The sequence below is a fragment of the Salvelinus namaycush genome, chromosome 1 (genome assembly GCF_016432855.1).
Source record: "Salvelinus namaycush isolate Seneca chromosome 1, SaNama_1.0, whole genome shotgun sequence".
NCBI lineage: Eukaryota > Metazoa > Chordata > Actinopteri > Salmoniformes > Salmonidae > Salvelinus > Salvelinus namaycush.
In genome coordinates this window covers 30,614,129-30,633,305 of record NC_052307.1, presented here as the reverse complement: position 1 = coordinate 30,633,305, position 19,177 = coordinate 30,614,129, and the positions used below count along the sequence as shown (strand labels likewise).

The window sequence follows — 19,177 nt, the reverse complement described above, 5'->3', positions numbered from 1 at the left end:
TCTTGTCTATCGGCCCTCCTCTCCGTGTCTGTCTGCGGCACTGAGGTATAATAAGAACAGGTCTGCCGGTCCCACAGGCTTGCCCGGCAAGAACCAATGAGAACAAGCAGCTTTCGGCGCAATGGATTCTGGTCATTGTAGTTAATTGCCACATTTTCTGCACTTAACTATGATGAGTTAACGTCTCACAGAAAAATCTCTCCAGAGAAACGGCACGTTGAGTGCTAAACTGAAAGGTTGGTTAATCGCTCAGCACTAGTGTGTGTGTCTGTCCCACCTGGCCTCTCCAGTGTTGGTCTCCAGCTGGTTGACCCAGGCCTTGTACACATCCACAGGGTTGGTGTTGATGCCCAGGCCCTTGTCCTCGATGATCTCCTTAACAACAGGCGCCAGCAGCTGCCTCAGCGTGTTGTGACCACGGGCTCCACGGTTGAAGCTCACCACCATCTTGATGACCGTGGGGTTCCCGGTCACGATGTCCTGGATCTGGTCCACCTTGGACCTGAGGGGGGGTGGGGGGGGTTTGATAGATTTATCATACAACGTTATTATTCCTTTATATTCATATTCAATCAGGAAATATCAGACAACAATTTAAGAACAAATTATATATAATACTGTATATGATTGGAGAGGGTCCTTGAGTTATGAACAAGGGGGACAGTGGATTCCCTAGTAGCCTGGTTTACTGACTGTTGCATTAAACAGTGCTACTGTACATCGTTGCCTTATCTGACCAATGAGCTAGCAAAAATGAGCGGAGAGAAACAAAGGCACCCAGGCAAAACCATCTATAGTTCCTGTATAAGGGGTGTGTACGATTTGGGACAGGTGGACACTTCCACTCACTTGATCTCCTCCTCCAGAGCGGTCTTAAAGAGTTTGAGAAGCAGGTACTCCTCTCTCTGGTTGGAGGCGTAGTTATACAGGGTGAAGATCACTGTGTCCATGAACTTAGTGGACTTGTTCTGTGGCATCTGGAAGATCAGCTTGGCCAGGTATGAAGGGTTGGTCTGTGGAGCAGGAGAGGACTTAGGGGTAAAAGAGTTTGCGTGTGTGTGTGCGCATGTCTAAGCGTGTGTGTTTAGAACTCACCTGTAGCAGGTAGAAGAGGTGCTGGTAGGCCTCTAGTTTCTTCCTTTTGCCTTTGCTGAGGCCCTTGATGCCCTGCCTGTCCCCTGCAGCCAGCTCCTCTTTACTCTTCTTCTTCAGCTTCTTACTGTGAGACACCACATCCTGGGAAGACAGACAGCAAAAACAGATGCGGCAGCATGTAAAAGGCCCTTCTCACCTATCCAGTTGTGTTTGATCAGTGATAGCTTTAAGGAAGACAGGGATGCATTATCAAAGTATCTGAGCAGCAGGCCTATTACTGTTGTAGACAATAAAGTGCTGTCTCCAGAAGCAGTTGTTATCAGCAGCATAAGGCAAATAGTTTTGGAAACTGTAAATCAAATCAAATTTTATTTGATCTGTAGCAGGTCTGTTGGTTAAAAGTATAGTTTCTCAGTTGAGTTGGAAAGCACTGTTTTGTCAGTTGTGTTCCCTCAGTGTGTAAAACTATAAAATGTCACCTGTAGGGTGATCCTGTTCTTGACCAGTAAGCCGATCTTAATGTCCATCAGGTTCAGGTCTTTCTCCATCTGCTGATTGGAGCGGATCTTCGTGACCACTTCCTCCCTGAGCCGTGTCACTTCCTGTTCCTCCAGCAGGTCCAGGCTGCTTTGTTCCAGCAGGTGGACGAACTTACGCACCACCGAAAGAGGAGGGTCCTGGGCCCCGGCTACAGGGCAGAGAAAGACACACACACACACACACACACACACACACACACACACACACACACACACACACACACACACACACACACACACACACACACACACACACACACACACACACACAATGGTTTCGCATTGCATCAGAGAAGTTCAGGTAGTTCCATCTCTCTTCGAAATCGTAACTTCTTTGAAACCGCGTGACGTATTAAATGCTGTCTAAACTCACTGAGTGTTCTGTAGTCGTCTCTGGCTTTGTTAGCCTTGAGGAAAGCTTGGATCTTCACTATTTCTTTCTCCTGAACATACAAACAAGACAGAAGGGAATCAATCTTCAGTAAATGTAAATGACATAAACCCTCATTTTTTATGTAGGTGTTGTGTTACTCACATGGTCTATGAAATACTGCAGTCTTTGAGAGTATTTACGTTTAGCTCTCCACATCTTTACAAATGACTGAAGCTGGACCGGGAGGAAAACAACAATGTTAGCAACTCGTAGCTGTGTGTTTCTGTTGAGTTTCTGTTGAGGTTAAACTGTGTGTGACATCTCTCCTGATTATTGACACTCTTTATTTCTCACTGTTTCAAACACATGTTTTCTCTTTCAAATAAGGCTCACAGTCCCAAGTCTAACTTGTTACCTTGACGACAGTCCCCACGTTGCTTTGCAACACGTTGAGTCTGTCTTTGTATACCTTCCTCTGTTTGTAGCCCTTCCAGGAGGCCTAGACACAAACATTGACATTAAAATCATCTGTGTGAGTAAACTCCAAAAGCAGTATGTGAATTTTAACTGTAAATAGGAAATTGTTTTACTTAAAAAAAATAAAAACAGTGTAGAACATATGACACCGTACCTGTAGTCGGACCACGTGTGGCTGTTGTTGTAGTAGGTAGTCCAGTCTCTGGGCGTGAGCTCTTCTCACCAGGTAACCTCTGATCCTGGCCTGTAGCTGGGTTACCAGGGTCTCGTTGGCCAACCATAACTGTTCCCTGTTATACTCCGCTGTCACACCTCCAACCACACTCTGACCAGAGGACACATACAACACTAGATTAGTTTTAAATGTGTAAAGCATTATAAATGACTCAGAACATGTGTGTGGTCTCAGGTGGTGTTCTGTGTGCTATGTATGGAGAAGGGTATTCTGTTAACTGATATTTTGTGGTCTGTGTCATGCAACAAGAATAATACATCATGTCTTAGGGGGCGGCAGGAAGCCTAGTGGTTAGAGCATTGGGCCTGTAACCGAAAGGTTGCAAGATCGAATCACCGAATAATTTGTTCTTAACCGACTTGCCTAGTTTAAATAATGGTAAAATGTAGAAAGAATACATAATTTCGTCTGAAGAAATAATACATAATTTCTTATGTAGAATCCAACATAAATATGACAGGGACCTGTATTTCCTCTCTGCGGAGCTGTGTGCTGTTGTGTGTGAAGTCCTCTGGCTCCTCCCAGGTCCCCTCTCTGTTCTCCAGGTTGTAGTAGTAGTCATAACTGTCCTTGATACAGTGTCTCACCCACACACTGTCACTGCTGCCTGCTAGAGGAAACAACACCTGGACATCACACTGTCACTGCTGCCTGCTAGAGGAAACAACACCTGGACACCACACTGTCACTGCTGCCTGCTAGAGGAAACAACACCTGGACACCACACTGTCACTGCTGCCTGCTAGAGGAAACAACACCTGGACACCACACTGTCACTGCTGCCTGCTAGAGGAAACAACACCTGGACACCACACTGTCACTGCTGCCTGCTAGAGGAAACAACACCTGGACATCACACTGTCACTGCTGCCTGCTAGAGGAAACAACACCTGGACATCACACTGTCACTGCTGCCTGCTAGAGGAAACAACACCTGGACATCACACACACTCTCACTGCTGCCTGCTAGAGGAAACAACACCTGGACATCACACACACTGTCACTGCTGCCTGCTAGAGGAAACAACACCTGGACATCACACCCACTCTCACTGCTGCCTGCTAGAGGAAACAACACCTGGACATCACACACACTGTCACTGCTGCCTGCTAGAGGAAACAACACCTGGACATCACACACACTGTCACTGCTGCCTGCTAGAGGAAACAACACCTGGACATCACCCACACACTGTCACTGCTGCCTGCTAGAGGAAACAACACCTGGACATCACACACACACACTCTCACTGCTGCAGAGGAAACAACACCTGGACATCACTCACTAAACTCCAAATGCATGATTTACACAATAGTTGACTGTAATATGTGGTTGTCGTACCTAGCTACCTAAAGACAAATGCACTAACTAAGTTGCTCTGCATAAGCGCTAAATGACTGAAATGTAAATGACACGCCCAGAAGTTGGGGAGGTAATGTATTGAGAACAAACATCCATAAATAAGCTGATTGTATGCCAGGTTACCAGTGGTAGTGTTGAGGTCCTGGCGCTGGGCCAGCTGTGTCTGGTAGGTGTCTGCACACTCAGACAGAACACCTCTCAGCCCTGCCAGGGGAGACTGGAGGGCCTGTAGGGTGGTCTGGGAGTCCCCCTCCGCCACCTCCCTGTTGATGTCCGCCACAGCTCCTGCCACTGCCACAGACAAAACACACAGGATCAGTTATGACATTTAACATTTTGGACATAACATTTTGGTCATTTACCTCTCATCCAGTGGTTTGAGAATTGTGATGTGAAGAACTACTAAGAAATTATTTGTTCATGGTTTTGAGTGAATGGTTGGGAGTGAGCATGGTGTGCCTACATGCGAGAGCCTCCTCTTCATCTTGGTTGGCTGTGTGTATCCCTTCTTGAATCTGGTCGAGCCACAGCACAGCAGACTCATCCCCTGAGCTCTGGAGTCAGACACACAGAGTCAATCTCTGCTTTTCAGAGTGGTAGACCACACAAACATTGACAATCCACACAACGCAGTGCATAATTCTAGCTTGAGATGTGCACACATCATTTGAACTTTCTGGTAAAATCAAGTGTTTGAGATACAACCACAGATCTCAAGTTAGGCCTGAGCCCTAACTGAATGTTCTTCTTCTAAGCACTAACTAAGACAGCACATGTAAAAACAAAAACAACAAAAATGCTCCCCCCCAAAAAACATACCTGGGTTAAAATAACTTCGCATTTTGTGGTACTTTCTATTGGTTTATTAAGCCAGACATGCTCAAACTGGCAGAGATAACATTTTTGTAAATATTGTAAGTATTTGAAACCCAGGTATGAAGCACATTAACAGCTACAAAGACAGCACAAGCATGAACAAGAAGTTGTACCATTTCCTCTGTGCCCAGAGGTAAGACCTGAGGGAAAATGTCAAAACACATTGTTAATGGACAAAACATCCTCAGCTCAGTCCACACCATTGGTCATGGGTCCATGGCTCAAACACAAATACCACTTAAAATAGCAGAGAAACCACACTAAACGTTTATTCAGCCTGCCTGACCAACATTTTCCTTCTCAGACTAATTGTGGAGACCTTTGGGAGCAGAGAGGTTGTCTCCCCAATGACACAAAAGGCAGGAAGGAAGCCAAGAGAAAACAGGCCCCCTTGGTATGTCAGGAAGTAGATCTGCTTTTGACCAGTGAATTCCCCACTGACCATACAGTATATAAATACCTTTAGGACGTGTAGAAGATAAGCAAGAACTCGTACAAGCACAAACATAACATACAGACCAAAGCTAAATAGGAACTTGTGACCATACTTTCTAACTTGACAATTGTAGTTCCGATCACGTGGAATCAAAATGTGTGTGACTCAAAAAGTGGAATACTGAAGGTCAAAGCAGGTTCATGGAAACTGTTCCAGGAAGCTTGGGTTTTGAAATCATCCTACTGCTACAACTGTATGTTGGATGTTACCCAAGCTGATAATCTTGTTACTTAGTATAACCGGAGTTAATCTTTTTACTCTAACATTAGTAATTTTGCATTAGACAAGCCATATTTTCAGTCACAGAAAACTGAAAGACTTGAGAAACCTGCACAAAAAAACAAACTATTTTAGGAATGACCAACTAAACAGTAAACTATTAGGACCGTCTCCTCCCACTCGGCTGAATCAGTAGATAGGGTCTGACGCAGAGCAGGAATTCAGTTTCAAGCCTGGACAGGAAACACACACAGAGTATACACACACCCTACGCACACAGCCTCACGGTCCAGTGCTAACACCAGTGTAGCATGGACTTCCAGTACAGTAGCCTGCTTGATCATGTGAACCAGCTATCTGGATGGCTAGTTGATTCTGCTAGTTAATCCTGATAATGAACAACTAGCCTATAGCAAGTCTATAGAAAAACTAGAGGACTTTGAGTTGGAATAAAACAGGGATAATAATAACAATGTGGAGGAGACAGGAGAAAGACCGGACCAATACACTGGCTGGGATTCTCTTCTGTCTGACGGTAGGACTATCTCTCCAGGACAATGGTAAGTCACTTTCTTTTTACATTTCTCCATAGGATTTTAGAGAGGACATCATTCTTAAGCCTTTCATATTACAATTGGGGACTTTGCATCCACTTGGTCAAGCTGCATTTTGGTAGGGCTTCACCAGTTCTGTTTCCCCTCCATCAACAACATGCTTGTTATGCCTAAATGTTTGCCAGTAAATCAGCTTCACAATCGCTAGTGTACGGTTGTCACACATCTTGTATGAATTGTGTAACATCATGCATGTTTTAAACAGCATTTTGAGCCAATTAACTTAAATAATATCTAGATTATTATAATGGCATTTCCATTCAATACTGTGTGTCAAAGGGGAATAGTTGCATTCAAAGTAGAAAACCTCACACCGGAATTAAAATCTATGTTCTTCCCCCCCATTTCACCACAGAGGAGAAAGTCAACAAGACAAAAATAACCACCTTAGCTGTGTTGGACCCAAGGACGTTCAATGGCAGGAGAGTTCAGACCAACTGTACGGCTGCGGCGGGGCCCCCCAGCTTGGTCAACCTGTCCCCTGGGGCCCCTGGGCTGGACGTGAGGCTGGAAGACCCTGCAGTAGCCTACACCACGGGGCTACTCAGCACCCGGCTCATCCCCTCAGCCTACCTCCTGGCCATGGCAGTGGGCATTCCCTCCAACGCTTATATCCTGACCTTCCTGAGGCTCCGGGCCAGGTCTTTCTCCACGGCTGTCCTCTACCTTAGCCTGGCCCTCTCTGACCTACTCCTCCTGCTCTCCCTGGCCCTCCGAGTCCACTACCACCTAAACGGAAACAACTGGGTGTTCGGCGAAGCTGCCTGCCGTGTCGTCACCGCTTGTTTCTATGGCAATGTCTACTGCTCTGCCCACACCATTGCTTGTGTCAGCCTCAAGCGCTACCTGGCCGTGGTGAGGCCCTTCCTGTACAGGCGGCTGCACAAGACGGCCTGGGCGTTGGGGGCAAGCCTGGGGGTGTGGGGCCTGTTTGGGGTGGCTGTGGTGCCTGAGCTCCTGGTGAGACAGAGCTTCCTGCTGCCTCGTCTGGGCTTCACCACCTGCCACGACATACTGCCCCTGGAGGACTCCCCCCACGCACTGCTGGTGCCCTACAGGTTGGCACTGGTCTGTTTAGGGTTACTCATGCCCTTTGTGGTCTGTGCCTGGACCCATGTGGCGGTGGTGCGACATCTGGGTCGCTCGGGCCTTGACTGGACACCCTTCATCAGGGTCAGTACACTGGTCTTCCTCATCTTCACTGTGTGTTTCGCTCCCAGCGGCGTCCTCCATATCGCCCATTACGTGAGGCTGTCCACCAGTGGAGAGGACGGGCTGTATGTGTACTCCAGCGCTACAGTGTGTCTGTGCTGCTTCCACAGCTGTCTGGACCCCTTCCTGTGTATTCTCATGTCCAGGACAACCGCCTCCAAACTGCGCTTCGCCTCTCTCAGGAGGACACAGCAGACACCTGTTCTGGTGTAGAGACTGTGTGTATGTGCCCATTGTATTTAAAAAATATATATATTTCAGCTTTATTTAACCACGTAAGCTAGTTGAGAACAAGTTCTCATTTACAACTGCGACCTGGCCAAGATAAAGCAAAGAAGTGCGACACAAACAACAGAGTTACACATGGAATAAACAAGCGTACAGTCAACACAATAGAATAAAAAATTAAAAAATAAGTCTATGCAAATGTGTGCAAAAGGCGAGAGGTGGTAAGGCAATAAATAGGCCATAGTAGCGAAGTAATTACAGTTTAGCAAATTAACAATGGCGTGATAGATGTGCAGATGATGATGTGCAAGTAGAAATACTGGTGTGCAAAACAGCAGAAAAGTAAATAAAAACAATATGGGGATGAGGTAGGTAGATTGGGTGGGCTATTTACAGATGGGCCATGTACAGCTGTACAGTATCTTCCATTGTCAGAGCGCAGTGGGGGAGCCCAGAGCATGAACAAGCAAACTACTGAAGATGAAGAGGCAGGGAAGCCGTCTGGAACTACACGCTGTAAACAAGTGAACAGGAAACAGCTCTGCTTGAAATCTGAACACAATGTTATGCTATGCGTTCTCCCCTGTGGGATACTATCAGAGCTACTAAGTTGACGGTTTAGCAAATGTTTTCATTTGTGTACAGTATCAGCAAGGATGTCCTGAAAAACCAGCCGACGGCAACAGTGACGACAAAAACAATTCTCCCAGAGATGATGTTGAGAAACCAGACTGTTTCGGCATGTCCAGGCCACTCATTATCTCAGCCAAGGAAGGACATGCTTACTTCAAAGTTATCATTATGTACTGTTTTGATTTGTTCACAAGGACAATTTGTAAATATAAAACCCTTGCAATACAAATGAAGTATATTCATGTATTACCATACATTCATTTATTAGTTAATTCCCATTTTAATTCTGTATATTCTGTTGTCCACATTGATAGGTGTAGACTGCACACGCCTTTCATTTTAGTCATTTAGCAGACACTCTTATCCAAAACAACTTAGAGTTAGTGCATTCATCTTAAAATAGCTAGGTGAGAAACTACATATCTTAGTCTTAGTAAGTACACTTTTCCTCAATTTTAGTAGTAGAAAAGTCAGTGCTAGTAAGGGGGAAAAAAGTCAAGTGCGAGTGTTAGTTCACGACAGGCTATTTTTATATGTGAAGGCCGGAGTCACCTCTTCACTGTCGACGTTGAGACTGGTGATTTGCAGGTACTATTTAATGAAGCTGCCAGTTGAGGACTTGTGAGGCGTCTTTCTCAAACTTGATACTAATGTACTTGTCCACTTGCTCAGTTGTGCACCGGGGCCTCCCACTCCTGTTTCTATTCTGGTTATAGCCAGTTTACGCTGTTCTGTGAAGGGAGTAGTACACAGCGTTGTACGAGATCTTCAGTTTCTTGGCAATTTCTCGCATTGAATAGCCATCATTTCTCAGAACAAGAATAGACTGACGAGTTTCAGAAGAACGTTATTTGTTTCTAGCCATTTTGAGCCTGTAATCGAACCCACAAATGCTGATGCTCCAACTAGTCTAAAGGCGGTCAGTTGTATTGCTTCGTTAATCAGCACAAAAGTTTTCAGCTGTGCTAACATAACTGCAAAAGGGTTTTCTAATGCTCAATTAGCCTGATAAACTTGGATTAGCTAACAACGTGCCATTGGAACACAGGAGTGATGGTTGCTGATAACGGGCCTCTGTATGCCTATGTAGATATTCCATTAAAAATCTGTTGTTTGCAGCTACAATAGTCATTTACAATATTAACGTCTACACTGTATTTCTGATCAATTTGATGTTATTGTAAAGGACAAAAAAAAGGTGCTTTTCTTTCAAAAACAAGGACATTTCTTTTTTTTTAACCCCTTTTTTCTCCCCAATTTCATGGTTTCCAATTGGTAGTAGTTAGTCTTGTCTCATCGCTGCAACTCCCGCACGGACTCGGGAGAGGCGAAGGTCGAGAGCCATGCGTCCTCCGAAACACAACCCAACCAAGCCGCACTGCTTCTTGACAACGCACATCCAACCCGGAAGCCAGCCGCACCAATGTGTCGGAGGAAACACCGTACACCTGTCGACCTGGTCAGCGTGCACTGCGCAAGGCCCGCCACAGGAGTCGCTAGTGCGCGATGAGACAAGGATATCCCTGCCGGCCAAACCCTCCCTAACCCGGACGACACTGGGCCAATTGTGCGTCGCCCCATGGACCTCCCGGTCGCGGCCGGCTGCGACAGAGCCTGGGCTCGAACCCAGAGTCTCTGGTGGCACAGCTAGCACTGCGATGCAGTGCCTTAAAAACAAGGACATTTCTAAGTGACCCCAAACTTTTGAACGGTAATACATATTATACACACACTATTTATTTCATTAAATCTTTTAGGTGGGGGTGCTGTGGGATTATTTAAGATAGTCTTTGAAGAGGTAGGGTTTCAGATGTTTTCGGTAGATGGGCAGGGACTCCGCATCCTAGCTTCAGGGAGAAGCTGATTCCACCATTGGGGTGGATACAGTACATGTCATAGAATGAGCAGGGTTTTAAATAAAGGTGAGGGCAGGTTCATTCCGATGATGTTCTTGACTCCAGACAGACCTGTTTTAACATGCTCCCATTAATCACTGAACATCTCATTCATCTCTGTCACTGTCCCTATCCTTCTCAACTAAACACCTTATTAGGTCTAGGTTACAGATCTACAGTCATTCCAAATGGCCCTCTAGTCCCTATATAGCGCACTACTTTTGACCAGAGCACTGGGCGCTAGTCAAAAGTAATGCACTATATAGGAAATATGGCAACCTAGATCTGTAGCCTGGATCTGTAACCTAGATCTGATCAACAGCTGTGATCCCCAGCCTCTGGGTACTAATGCCTTCTCCGTACAAATGCCTTCTCCGTACATGAGATGTATTAAGATGGAGGCTTCTCTGCTCGAGGGAAGATATCTATAGGATCTCATAATAGCTGACAGTCCAGTACCTTACAGATGAGTAGCTTGGTGTTCTGCAGGACGTCATGGTAGTGTTTCGCTGTTGCTGGGTTTACCCCCTGCAGTTTGGCCGTGGGCAGGAGCAGAGCAGAGAGGGTCTGTTCAGGATCCCCAGAGCTCAGCGCCTCGTTGATCTCAGCTATAGCAATAATACCTGGAGGGGAGTTGAGACAGACAGCATGTGTAATGACACTGAGTCAGGGGGAGTTGAACCTCCCCAAGCAGCAGGGAAACAGCCCTAATGATACTGATCTCAGGACTACTTCATCATCGATGTGCGCTTGAGCAACCCACTTAATCCTAATTGGCTCCAGGGACGCCGTACTACTACTACTGTATGGCTAATCCTGTAAAACAACACATCTTCTGCACCTATCCGGTGTACGTGACAATAAAACATTGTATTATTATTTAGACTGTGTATTTATTTAGTCAAGACACTGCTAACTTTTCTCCCAACTAAGTGAATGGTTAGGCTTGGGAGACATTGTCTACATCCCAAATGGCACCCTATTCCCTATTCAGTGCACTACTTTGACCAGAGCGCTATGGGCCCTGATCAAAAGTAGTGAAATAAATAGGGTGGCATTTGGGATGTAGTCAGTGTCAAGACCGTTAGAGGACTTGACTTACGCTCGTGTTCTTCGTGGACCTGTAGGTTGACAGTGTCGATGGTCTTCTGAACATCATTCCAGGTGAGGAACTCCAGGCCTTGGGACAGGCTCTCGGCTCGGAGACTGATTAGAGTGTCTGCATACCTGAGAGACAGAGGGGGAGAGGGGGAAGGGGCAGGGCCAGGCGAGGTTACACATTAGGCAGACAGACGTTTCTTCTTCTAGTTGTTACCTGTGTGTGTGTGTGAGTAACTGTGGAGTTCCCTCTCTGGAGCAGGGGTCTCCAACAGGTCAATCGCGAGCTACCAGTAGTTGGCCAAACATTTCTGAAAGTACATGCTTTTTTCACGAGTTCCGCCGCAAACTTTCATGAACAAATCTCACAAGTATCAGACACCGCAAGCTTCCAGCTACTATCCAATCAAAGCCATCTTGACATTATCCCACCCCTGGTTAGCCACTATTGCACTATTGGCTTAAAAAGCCAAGCATAACATCTGCCAATTAATTTCAAGCAATATTGCCACTTTAGCAAACTCAGCATGTGCAACAGTACAGAAACATTGCTAGACCGACACATTGCTCTCTCTCTAGATCTGCAATTAAAGGGGAATTACACTCAAAAATGTGTTCGCTTTTTTCCAGACCTTAAAAATTGTCTTTTGATGTGATTTAAGCATTGACATGGACTCAGATCATCCAATTTCATTGGTTCTCCAAGAATAATTTTTATTTTGTTTGTGAAAAATAAACAAATCCAAAACCCGGAAAAATTCAGCCGAGAAGACAACATTTGGGAAAATACTAAACAGATTTTATAGGGTTAAAGTTGTTTATTAATTTCAGGAAACTAGGCATATCTCGCGCATCACAACTTCACTGGAGAGCCATTTGAACACAAACTTTTTTTTATTTTTTATCAAAATGCATTTTTTTTGACAGAAATGCCTTCTGGAACATGTGAACTTTCATGTGCCTTAATAACAAACGTGTATGCAATCTGTAAATACGAATAAAATTACTCAATTAGTTGGTTTAGCCACAGAAATAGGTAGCAACCTTCCTGCTAGCCATGATTGGCTGAGAATGAGTGGGCTGGACATGCCGAGAGATGAGTTCGGATTGGTCTGCCATGTAGCAGGCTTCTGTCTGTTTGAGCTGGTCAGTATGTTTAGGTAATCCTGTCTAACGCGGCTTTAAATATATATATATATTGTAGTAGAATTGCATTAGTGTTGCTCTCCACTTTCTGGAGGACCGAGGTTTGAAAATCAGTGGAATTAGAGTATGATAGGTAAGGAGATGGAGAAAACACCTGTCTCCGGATTACATCTTCAAACTAAGGGCAACCATGGCATGCGTGAGAGAGGAAGAAGCATCCATCCATGTAACAGTCTATAGCAAGCTACATTTTCAGATATTACACGTTTCAAATTTTGTCAGAAAGTTGTTTTCATTTCAAGTTAAAGTGTACTGTTAGCTAGCTAGCTAATGTTAGCAGGCTGGCTCGCTAGCTAGCGTTACGTGTATGATCTGTGTAGTAATATTATTCTTATCTCAGAGCCATTTGCTTTGCCAGTTATAGCTAACATTGAACCTGGTTGGTTAGTTACCTGCAGATTCATGCAGGGTATTAACTTCTCTAGGATAGGGGGCAGCATTTTCACTTTGGATGAATAGCGTGCCCAGAGCCTCCTACTCTGTCCCAGATAATAATATATGCATATTATTATTACTATTGGATATAAAACACTGAAGTTTCTAAAACTGTTTGAATGATGTCTGTGAGTATAACAGAACTCATATGGCAGGCAAAAACCGGATAAAAAATCCAAACAGGAAGTGAGAATTCTGAGGCCGGTCGATTTTCAACTCATCGCCTATTGAAATCCCAGTGGGATATGGATCTGTTTGCACTTCCTACGCCTTCCACTAGATGTCAACAGTCTGTAGAACGTTGAATGAAGCTTCTACTGTGATGTGGGGCCGGATGGGAGCTGTTTTAGTCAGTGGACTGGCAGAGTGCCAGTTCCTGGTCATGCGCATTCCACATGATATCGACTTGCGTTCCATTACTTCTATAGACACAAAGGAATTCTCCGGTTGGAACGTTATTGAATATTTATGATAACAACATCCTAAAGATTGATTCTCTACTTAGTTTGACAAGTTTATTCGACCTGTAATATAACCTTTTGAAGTTTTCATCCGACGTTCGCCTGGATCTGCGCGAGCGTTTGGATATGTGTACTATACGTGCTAACAGAAGTAGCTACTTGGACATAAATAATGGACATTATCGAACAAAACAACAATTTATTGTGGAACTAGGATTCCTGGGAGTGCATTCTGATGAAGATCATCAAAGGTAAGGGAATATTTATGATGTAATTTCGTATTTCTGTTGACTCCAACATGGCGGAGAAATGTTGTTTATATCCGAGCGCCGTCTCAGATTATTGCATGGTTTGCTTTTTCCGTAAAGTGTTTTTGAAATCTGACACAGCGGTTGCATTAAGAACAAGTGTATCTTTAATTCTATGTAAAACATGGGTCTTTCATCAAAGTTTATGATGAGTATTTCTGTTATTTGATGTGGCTCTCTGCAATTTCTCAGTATATTTTGGAGGCATTTCTGAACATGGCGCCAATGTAAACTGAGATTTTTGGATATAAATATGCACATTATCGAACAAAACATACATGTATTGTGTAACATGATGTCCTATGAGTGTCATCTGATGAAGATCAAAGGTTAGTGATTCATTTTCTCTATTTCTACTTTTTGTGACTCCTAAAATGGCTGTGTTTTTCTGTGGCTATGTACTGACCTAACATAATCGTTTGGTGTGCTTTTGCCGTAAATCCTTTTTGAAATCAGACATGTTGGCTGGATTCACAACAAGTGTAGCTTTAATTTGGTGTCTTTCATGTGTGATTTCATGAAAGATTGATTTTTATAGTAATTTATTTGAATTTTGTGCTCTGCATTTTTACTGGCTTTTGGCCAAGTGGGACGTTAGCGTCCCACATATCCCAGAGAAGTTAACGTCCTGAGTTGGGAATATGGTTCATTGTTTAGCTAGCTACATGTCTTAACAAAAAACTCTACTATGCAAGTAACCATTTCAATAGAATGTTAATGTCACTGCGACAACTGTTGATAGACGTAGCTGGTAAATTCGCTCTGGCTATTGTCATGACAGTCCTGTGAGGATCAGAATGGGTCAGATCAGACTGCCGAGATTGTGACAGTAACCAGGCCTCTCTCTCTCCCACAGAGGGGAGAGGGGGAGCTGCTGGATGGTCGACCCTTCACACTCGGTCGTAAATTACAAGACGGAGACTCTCTTTCGCTTTAGCATTAACTACAGGAATGTCTTTGTTCAGACACTTTTGCCCGCCCAAAACTAACATCCAAAAAGTGATAATGGAACAATATTTAACTAGGGTTGCAAAGGGTCGGAAACTTACCGGAAATTTTCCATGGGAAGTTAAGCCCGGGAATTTGGGTAATTTCACTTAAATTCATTAGAAAAGTTAGCTTATAACAGTTAACCTTTTTTGTGGGATACACATAAAGCAATTCTAGGTCTTGTGGCATATTTTGGTTAAACTATCCCCAAACAATGGAATTGCAACCCTCTACATGCACAGTACATGCACATTCTTCCATCACATGTGCAGTGCACTCTTCCATCACATTTTCAAGATCTTGCATGCTAATGAGATGCTATTGAGCCCACACTACTACACCGTCTGAGCCAAGGACTACATGCCTTCTGGTAAGTTTTGATTACAATACTGGGTGGGGTGAATATATTTTACATGACATACATGATTTTTTGTTAACTAGTAAATAGTAGCCTACAGCAAAGTGTGTTTAAATCATTTCTAACTTGTTAACAATTTCTGCGAGTTAGTTTTTGCTACCATGACTCTCCAAGACATGGCAATATCACAGTCTGCCAATATGGACAGCCCCATCAAGAGGATCCTCCTGGATGATGTATTTTGGGAGAGAGTGGTAAGCAGCCTGAAACTCCTGAAACCTATAGCAGTAGCCATTGCATGGATTGAGGGAGACAATGCCATCCTGTCTGATGTTCAGACTCTGTTTGCAGATCTAAGAGAAGAAATCCGTACTGCCCTGTCCACTTCACTGTTGCTCGAAGCAGAGGAAACTGCAGTTCTGAAATACATGAAAAAGCATGAAGACTTATGCCTGAAGCCCATACACGCCACAGCGTACATGTTGGACACCAAGTATGCTGGCAAGAGCATCCTGCCTGGTGCAGAGATCAACAAGGCCTATGGTGTCATCACTACCGTGTCTCGCCACCTTGGCCTGGATGAGGGCAAGGTTCTTGGCAGTCTGGTGAAGTACACTTCCAAGCAAGGGCTTTGGGATGGAGATACAATATGGCAGTCATGCCAACATATCTCATTGTCCACCTGGTGGAAGGGACTTTGTGGATCTGAGGCTCTTTCCCCTGTTTCCTCCATCCTCCAAATCCCACCAACATCAGCTGCCTCAGAGTGGAACTGGTCCTTGTTTGGGAACACACACCAAAGCACGTAACAGGCTGACCAATACAAGTGTTGAAAAATTGGTGGCCATCCGGGCAAATTTGAGGCTTTTTGAGCCTGACAACGAGCCATCCTCAACAAGGTTGGAAAGTGACAGTGAAGATGAGGCCTCAGAGTCTGATGTTCAAGAGGTGGACATTGAGGAGGTCCAGGGAGAAGACATCAAAGCCTGAGAGGAAAACCACCAAAGCTTTAGTTTCAAGACTATAATTTTACAGATATTGAAAATGTTTTTGGGAGATGCGAAGGATCATTGGGGATCACTCAATATTGCCTTTCTTTTGTTGTTCAGTGAAATCATCCCATGTGAAGAGTCAACTAATTAAAGTTCAATTCATAACTAAATAGTTTTTTTTCCATTGGAAGAATTTAATCATTTGCAATTATGTCTACTTATGATAAGGTAAAAGGTTTATGTTCCTGTCTCCATATGATATGGTAAATATATCCAATGCAAAAAACATCTTCATTTAAATGGTATTAATATTAATTTGCATATATATTCCTGTTAATTCCCACAGAAAGTTCCACCTCTGAATAGTCCCAAAAATGTGCAACCGTATATTTAACATAATGTGGGAAGTGGTCAGTGGGGAACTATGGAAAACTAATGTCACATTGTTTTTCATTTTGTGATGTTATTAAAAACTGTAAGGACCAAATACTTTAACTTGGAAAGGATACCCCCTTTATCTGTCAAGTTTTTATCCAATATGTTGTGAATACAATATGGAAAGTAATGAAGGTATGTGTTTAGGAATGTGATTTTAGTTTTCTAATGAGATAGTTTTTGATATATTTTGCACATTAAGTAGCCAGGCCCTGAGTAAGGTCAGAGAGCTTGTCAGTATAACAGAACGCCCCTTTTGACCAAGAGTGCATAAAGGCTTGGAAGAGGAATCAACCCTTAAACCAGGAAACGTGAGGCTGGTAGCTTCATGTTGGAAATGGTTGAAACTTTGAACCTCAACACGAGGTGAAGAAATGAACACCTTCCTTTGGACCAGAGAGACGAAAAGCTGCATCTCATGTCAATCGTGGTCCGAATCCTGAATGCCAATACGATAAGGAAGAGGCGAGAAGCTCACCTTAGACAATCACTTGTTCAGCTGATTAGCTGTCTTAAGTCAGATCGCGAAAAGCGAATCTAAGTGAGACTATCCTACGACGCTCATCACCAATGGGAACCGTCGACTAGTTATCTTCCAGATTGAACAGTAGAAAACGGGAAAGGGGAGACCCCTTGCGGACAATCAGAGCCATACAACTGGAAGGCCAACAACTTCCCGAGAAGGCTTGGTTCCGACCGAGAGATATAACGAACGAAGGCATTTCACACGTAAATATATTAACAATCTTTTATTCCAAACGGGCGGTAGTTTGTGTGCAAAGTTTGAGGTTTATGGGAGAATAGTTATAGAATGTGTTCCTTCTTCTCTGTCTCCCTCTTTTCCCCCCTCTCCATCTGTGTAATAAACTGTCATATTTTGTCAGTCCACTAGGGACCTTAGTCTCATGTAAAGGATGTATGTTTATTCTGTGTTATAATTTAGTTAGCTAGTAAATAAATAATTAACACAATTTGTGTAGTACTGAATAATGAGCTAGACTGGGGTTTTCGCAGATCCAAGAAGATTACGACTGGTCAGAATGATGATTTGATAAGAGGTAATGATTAATAAGATGACTGTTTATCGATGAAATAGGTAAAGACCTGAGAGTTTAATTTGGGAGATGGTAACTCTAAACAAATTCTTCCATGGTGCCCCAAATACTAATGTTAATTGTACATGATTAATTTAAAATTGGGTAACAATTAAACATAGTTAAAGGATTAAATAAATAAGTCATCAGATTAATGGAAGTAAAGTCACGACACTATCTACTCCGATTTCAGAGCACTCTCGTCTGAGTGTGTCAGAGCGCAGAACGACTGACGAATTTACGAACGCTCAACACCCGTTGAATACGGCCGGTGTTAGTAAACGTTGGAAAAAGAGTGTAAATTGGTGCCGGAAGCACAATTGCAGTCATCAACGCTCTGGATAACATAAAAACAGCCTAACCAGGTCAGGTCAGAATAATTTGAGAAGTAACAGTACTATGACATACACAGACAGGAGACAGGGCCATGACTACACCAATGAGAGGAACCACTTAAGTTCCTGCCTAGCAACAGAGATGTATTGGCTGTCTAGATGTGCAAGGAGTTGACTCCGCCCAGTAGAGGGTATAAATATATGTACTTGTGGAAACATGTCTGTCTTTTCAGCTGTTTAACCCAGTGGGTGAATAAACTTGTTTTGAGCTTTTTCTAGTTGTCCGTTTGAGTCAAGTGAAACTTGGTTTGTCAGAACCTAATAACATCAAGGACCTGTGAAGTGTTGCAGGGGAGAAGAGAAGCAAGCTAGAAAAAAAATAGTAACTTGCGATAAGTTACATTTCATTTAAGTAGCTCTCATGCAAGAAAAGGTTGGAGACCCCTGCTCTAGAGGGACAAAAGGGTAGATAGTTGTGGTGTTACCTGTGATATGTCAGATAGTTATGGTGTTGGCTACCTGTGCAGGTTGTGGTGTTGGCTACCTGTGCAGGTTGTCCTGATCCATGTTGCTGAAGCCCAGAGGAGAGTCAGTCAGCTGTTCAGTAACAGCCTGGGGGTCCTTGGTGTCCAGGACCTCGTTGAGCACGGCCACCGCAGACAGCATCTCTACTGCCACACACAGCTCCTCATGCCCCAGTCCTGCCTGCTCAATACAATCAGACAGAAGGCTCAGTGACCATATACACCTGGACAGACACACAACTGTCTGCAAACTGGCGAACCAAGCTAGAGAAATCTATTACTACTTTGTTGTGCCAACTAGCACCTGCTCACAACTGTACAAGTTTATATCATAGCTTAAAATAGGAAAGTGTAATTTCAACTCAAATGTGTGTGTGTGTGTGTGTTAGTGTGTTTGAATGCCTGCATGCGTGCGTCACCTTTGCCCCCTGTATCTGCAGGCTGAACAGTTCGGTCTGGTAGAGGTTGGCAGCTGTCTGGTAGACAATAGGAAGCTGGGCCTCTGGGTTCATCAGCTCCTCCACCGTCTCTGCTGCTACGCCATGACGAATGGCCGCGTTGATCGCTACAATGGCCTCCAGTTCTGAACAGGAAAACCATCGTACTCATCAATCTTCTTATAATGCAGATGGCAAAGGATTAGCAACCTACAAATACTCAAACACGTTTATTCTGATGTAATTCAT

General features: G+C 43.9%; 2 protein-coding genes across 3 annotated transcripts in view; one reads left to right on the top strand and one right to left on the bottom strand.

Moving 5' to 3' along the window:
- The window catches only part of iqgap2 (IQ motif containing GTPase activating protein 2), an 82,409-nt gene that overhangs the window by 11,085 nt on the left and 52,147 nt on the right, over nucleotides 1–19,177 (bottom strand). Inside the window, exons 12-26 of one of the 2 annotated variants that reach the window (XM_038977618.1) lie at nucleotides 18,911–19,074; nucleotides 18,512–18,672; nucleotides 11,358–11,482; nucleotides 10,715–10,878; nucleotides 4,546–4,636; nucleotides 4,206–4,373; nucleotides 3,184–3,326; nucleotides 2,639–2,809; nucleotides 2,423–2,506; nucleotides 2,170–2,241; nucleotides 2,008–2,077; nucleotides 1,575–1,783; nucleotides 1,096–1,236; nucleotides 850–1,013; nucleotides 278–502 (exon numbers count right to left, since the gene is read on the bottom strand). In XM_038977618.1, the coding sequence (XP_038833546.1) occupies nucleotides 278–502; nucleotides 850–1,013; nucleotides 1,096–1,236; nucleotides 1,575–1,783; nucleotides 2,008–2,077; nucleotides 2,170–2,241; nucleotides 2,423–2,506; nucleotides 2,639–2,809; nucleotides 3,184–3,326; nucleotides 4,206–4,373; nucleotides 4,546–4,636; nucleotides 10,715–10,878; nucleotides 11,358–11,482; nucleotides 18,512–18,672; nucleotides 18,911–19,074 (2,152 nt within the window). Of the gene's footprint in view, nucleotides 1–277; nucleotides 503–849; nucleotides 1,014–1,095; nucleotides 1,237–1,574; nucleotides 1,784–2,007; nucleotides 2,078–2,169; nucleotides 2,242–2,422; nucleotides 2,507–2,638; nucleotides 2,810–3,183; nucleotides 3,330–4,205; nucleotides 4,374–4,545; nucleotides 4,637–10,714; nucleotides 10,879–11,357; nucleotides 11,483–18,511; nucleotides 18,673–18,910; nucleotides 19,075–19,177 lie in introns of both variants that reach the window. The other variant, XM_038977541.1, reaches the window with a different exon arrangement.
- Nucleotides 5,930–8,042, top strand: f2rl2 (coagulation factor II (thrombin) receptor-like 2). Its single transcript, XM_038977718.1, has 2 exons — nucleotides 5,930–6,233; nucleotides 6,643–8,042. Exons 1-2 carry the CDS (start codon nucleotides 6,146–6,148, stop codon nucleotides 7,710–7,712), a joined length of 1,158 nt encoding a protein of 385 aa, XP_038833646.1. The 5' UTR covers nucleotides 5,930–6,145; the 3' UTR covers nucleotides 7,713–8,042.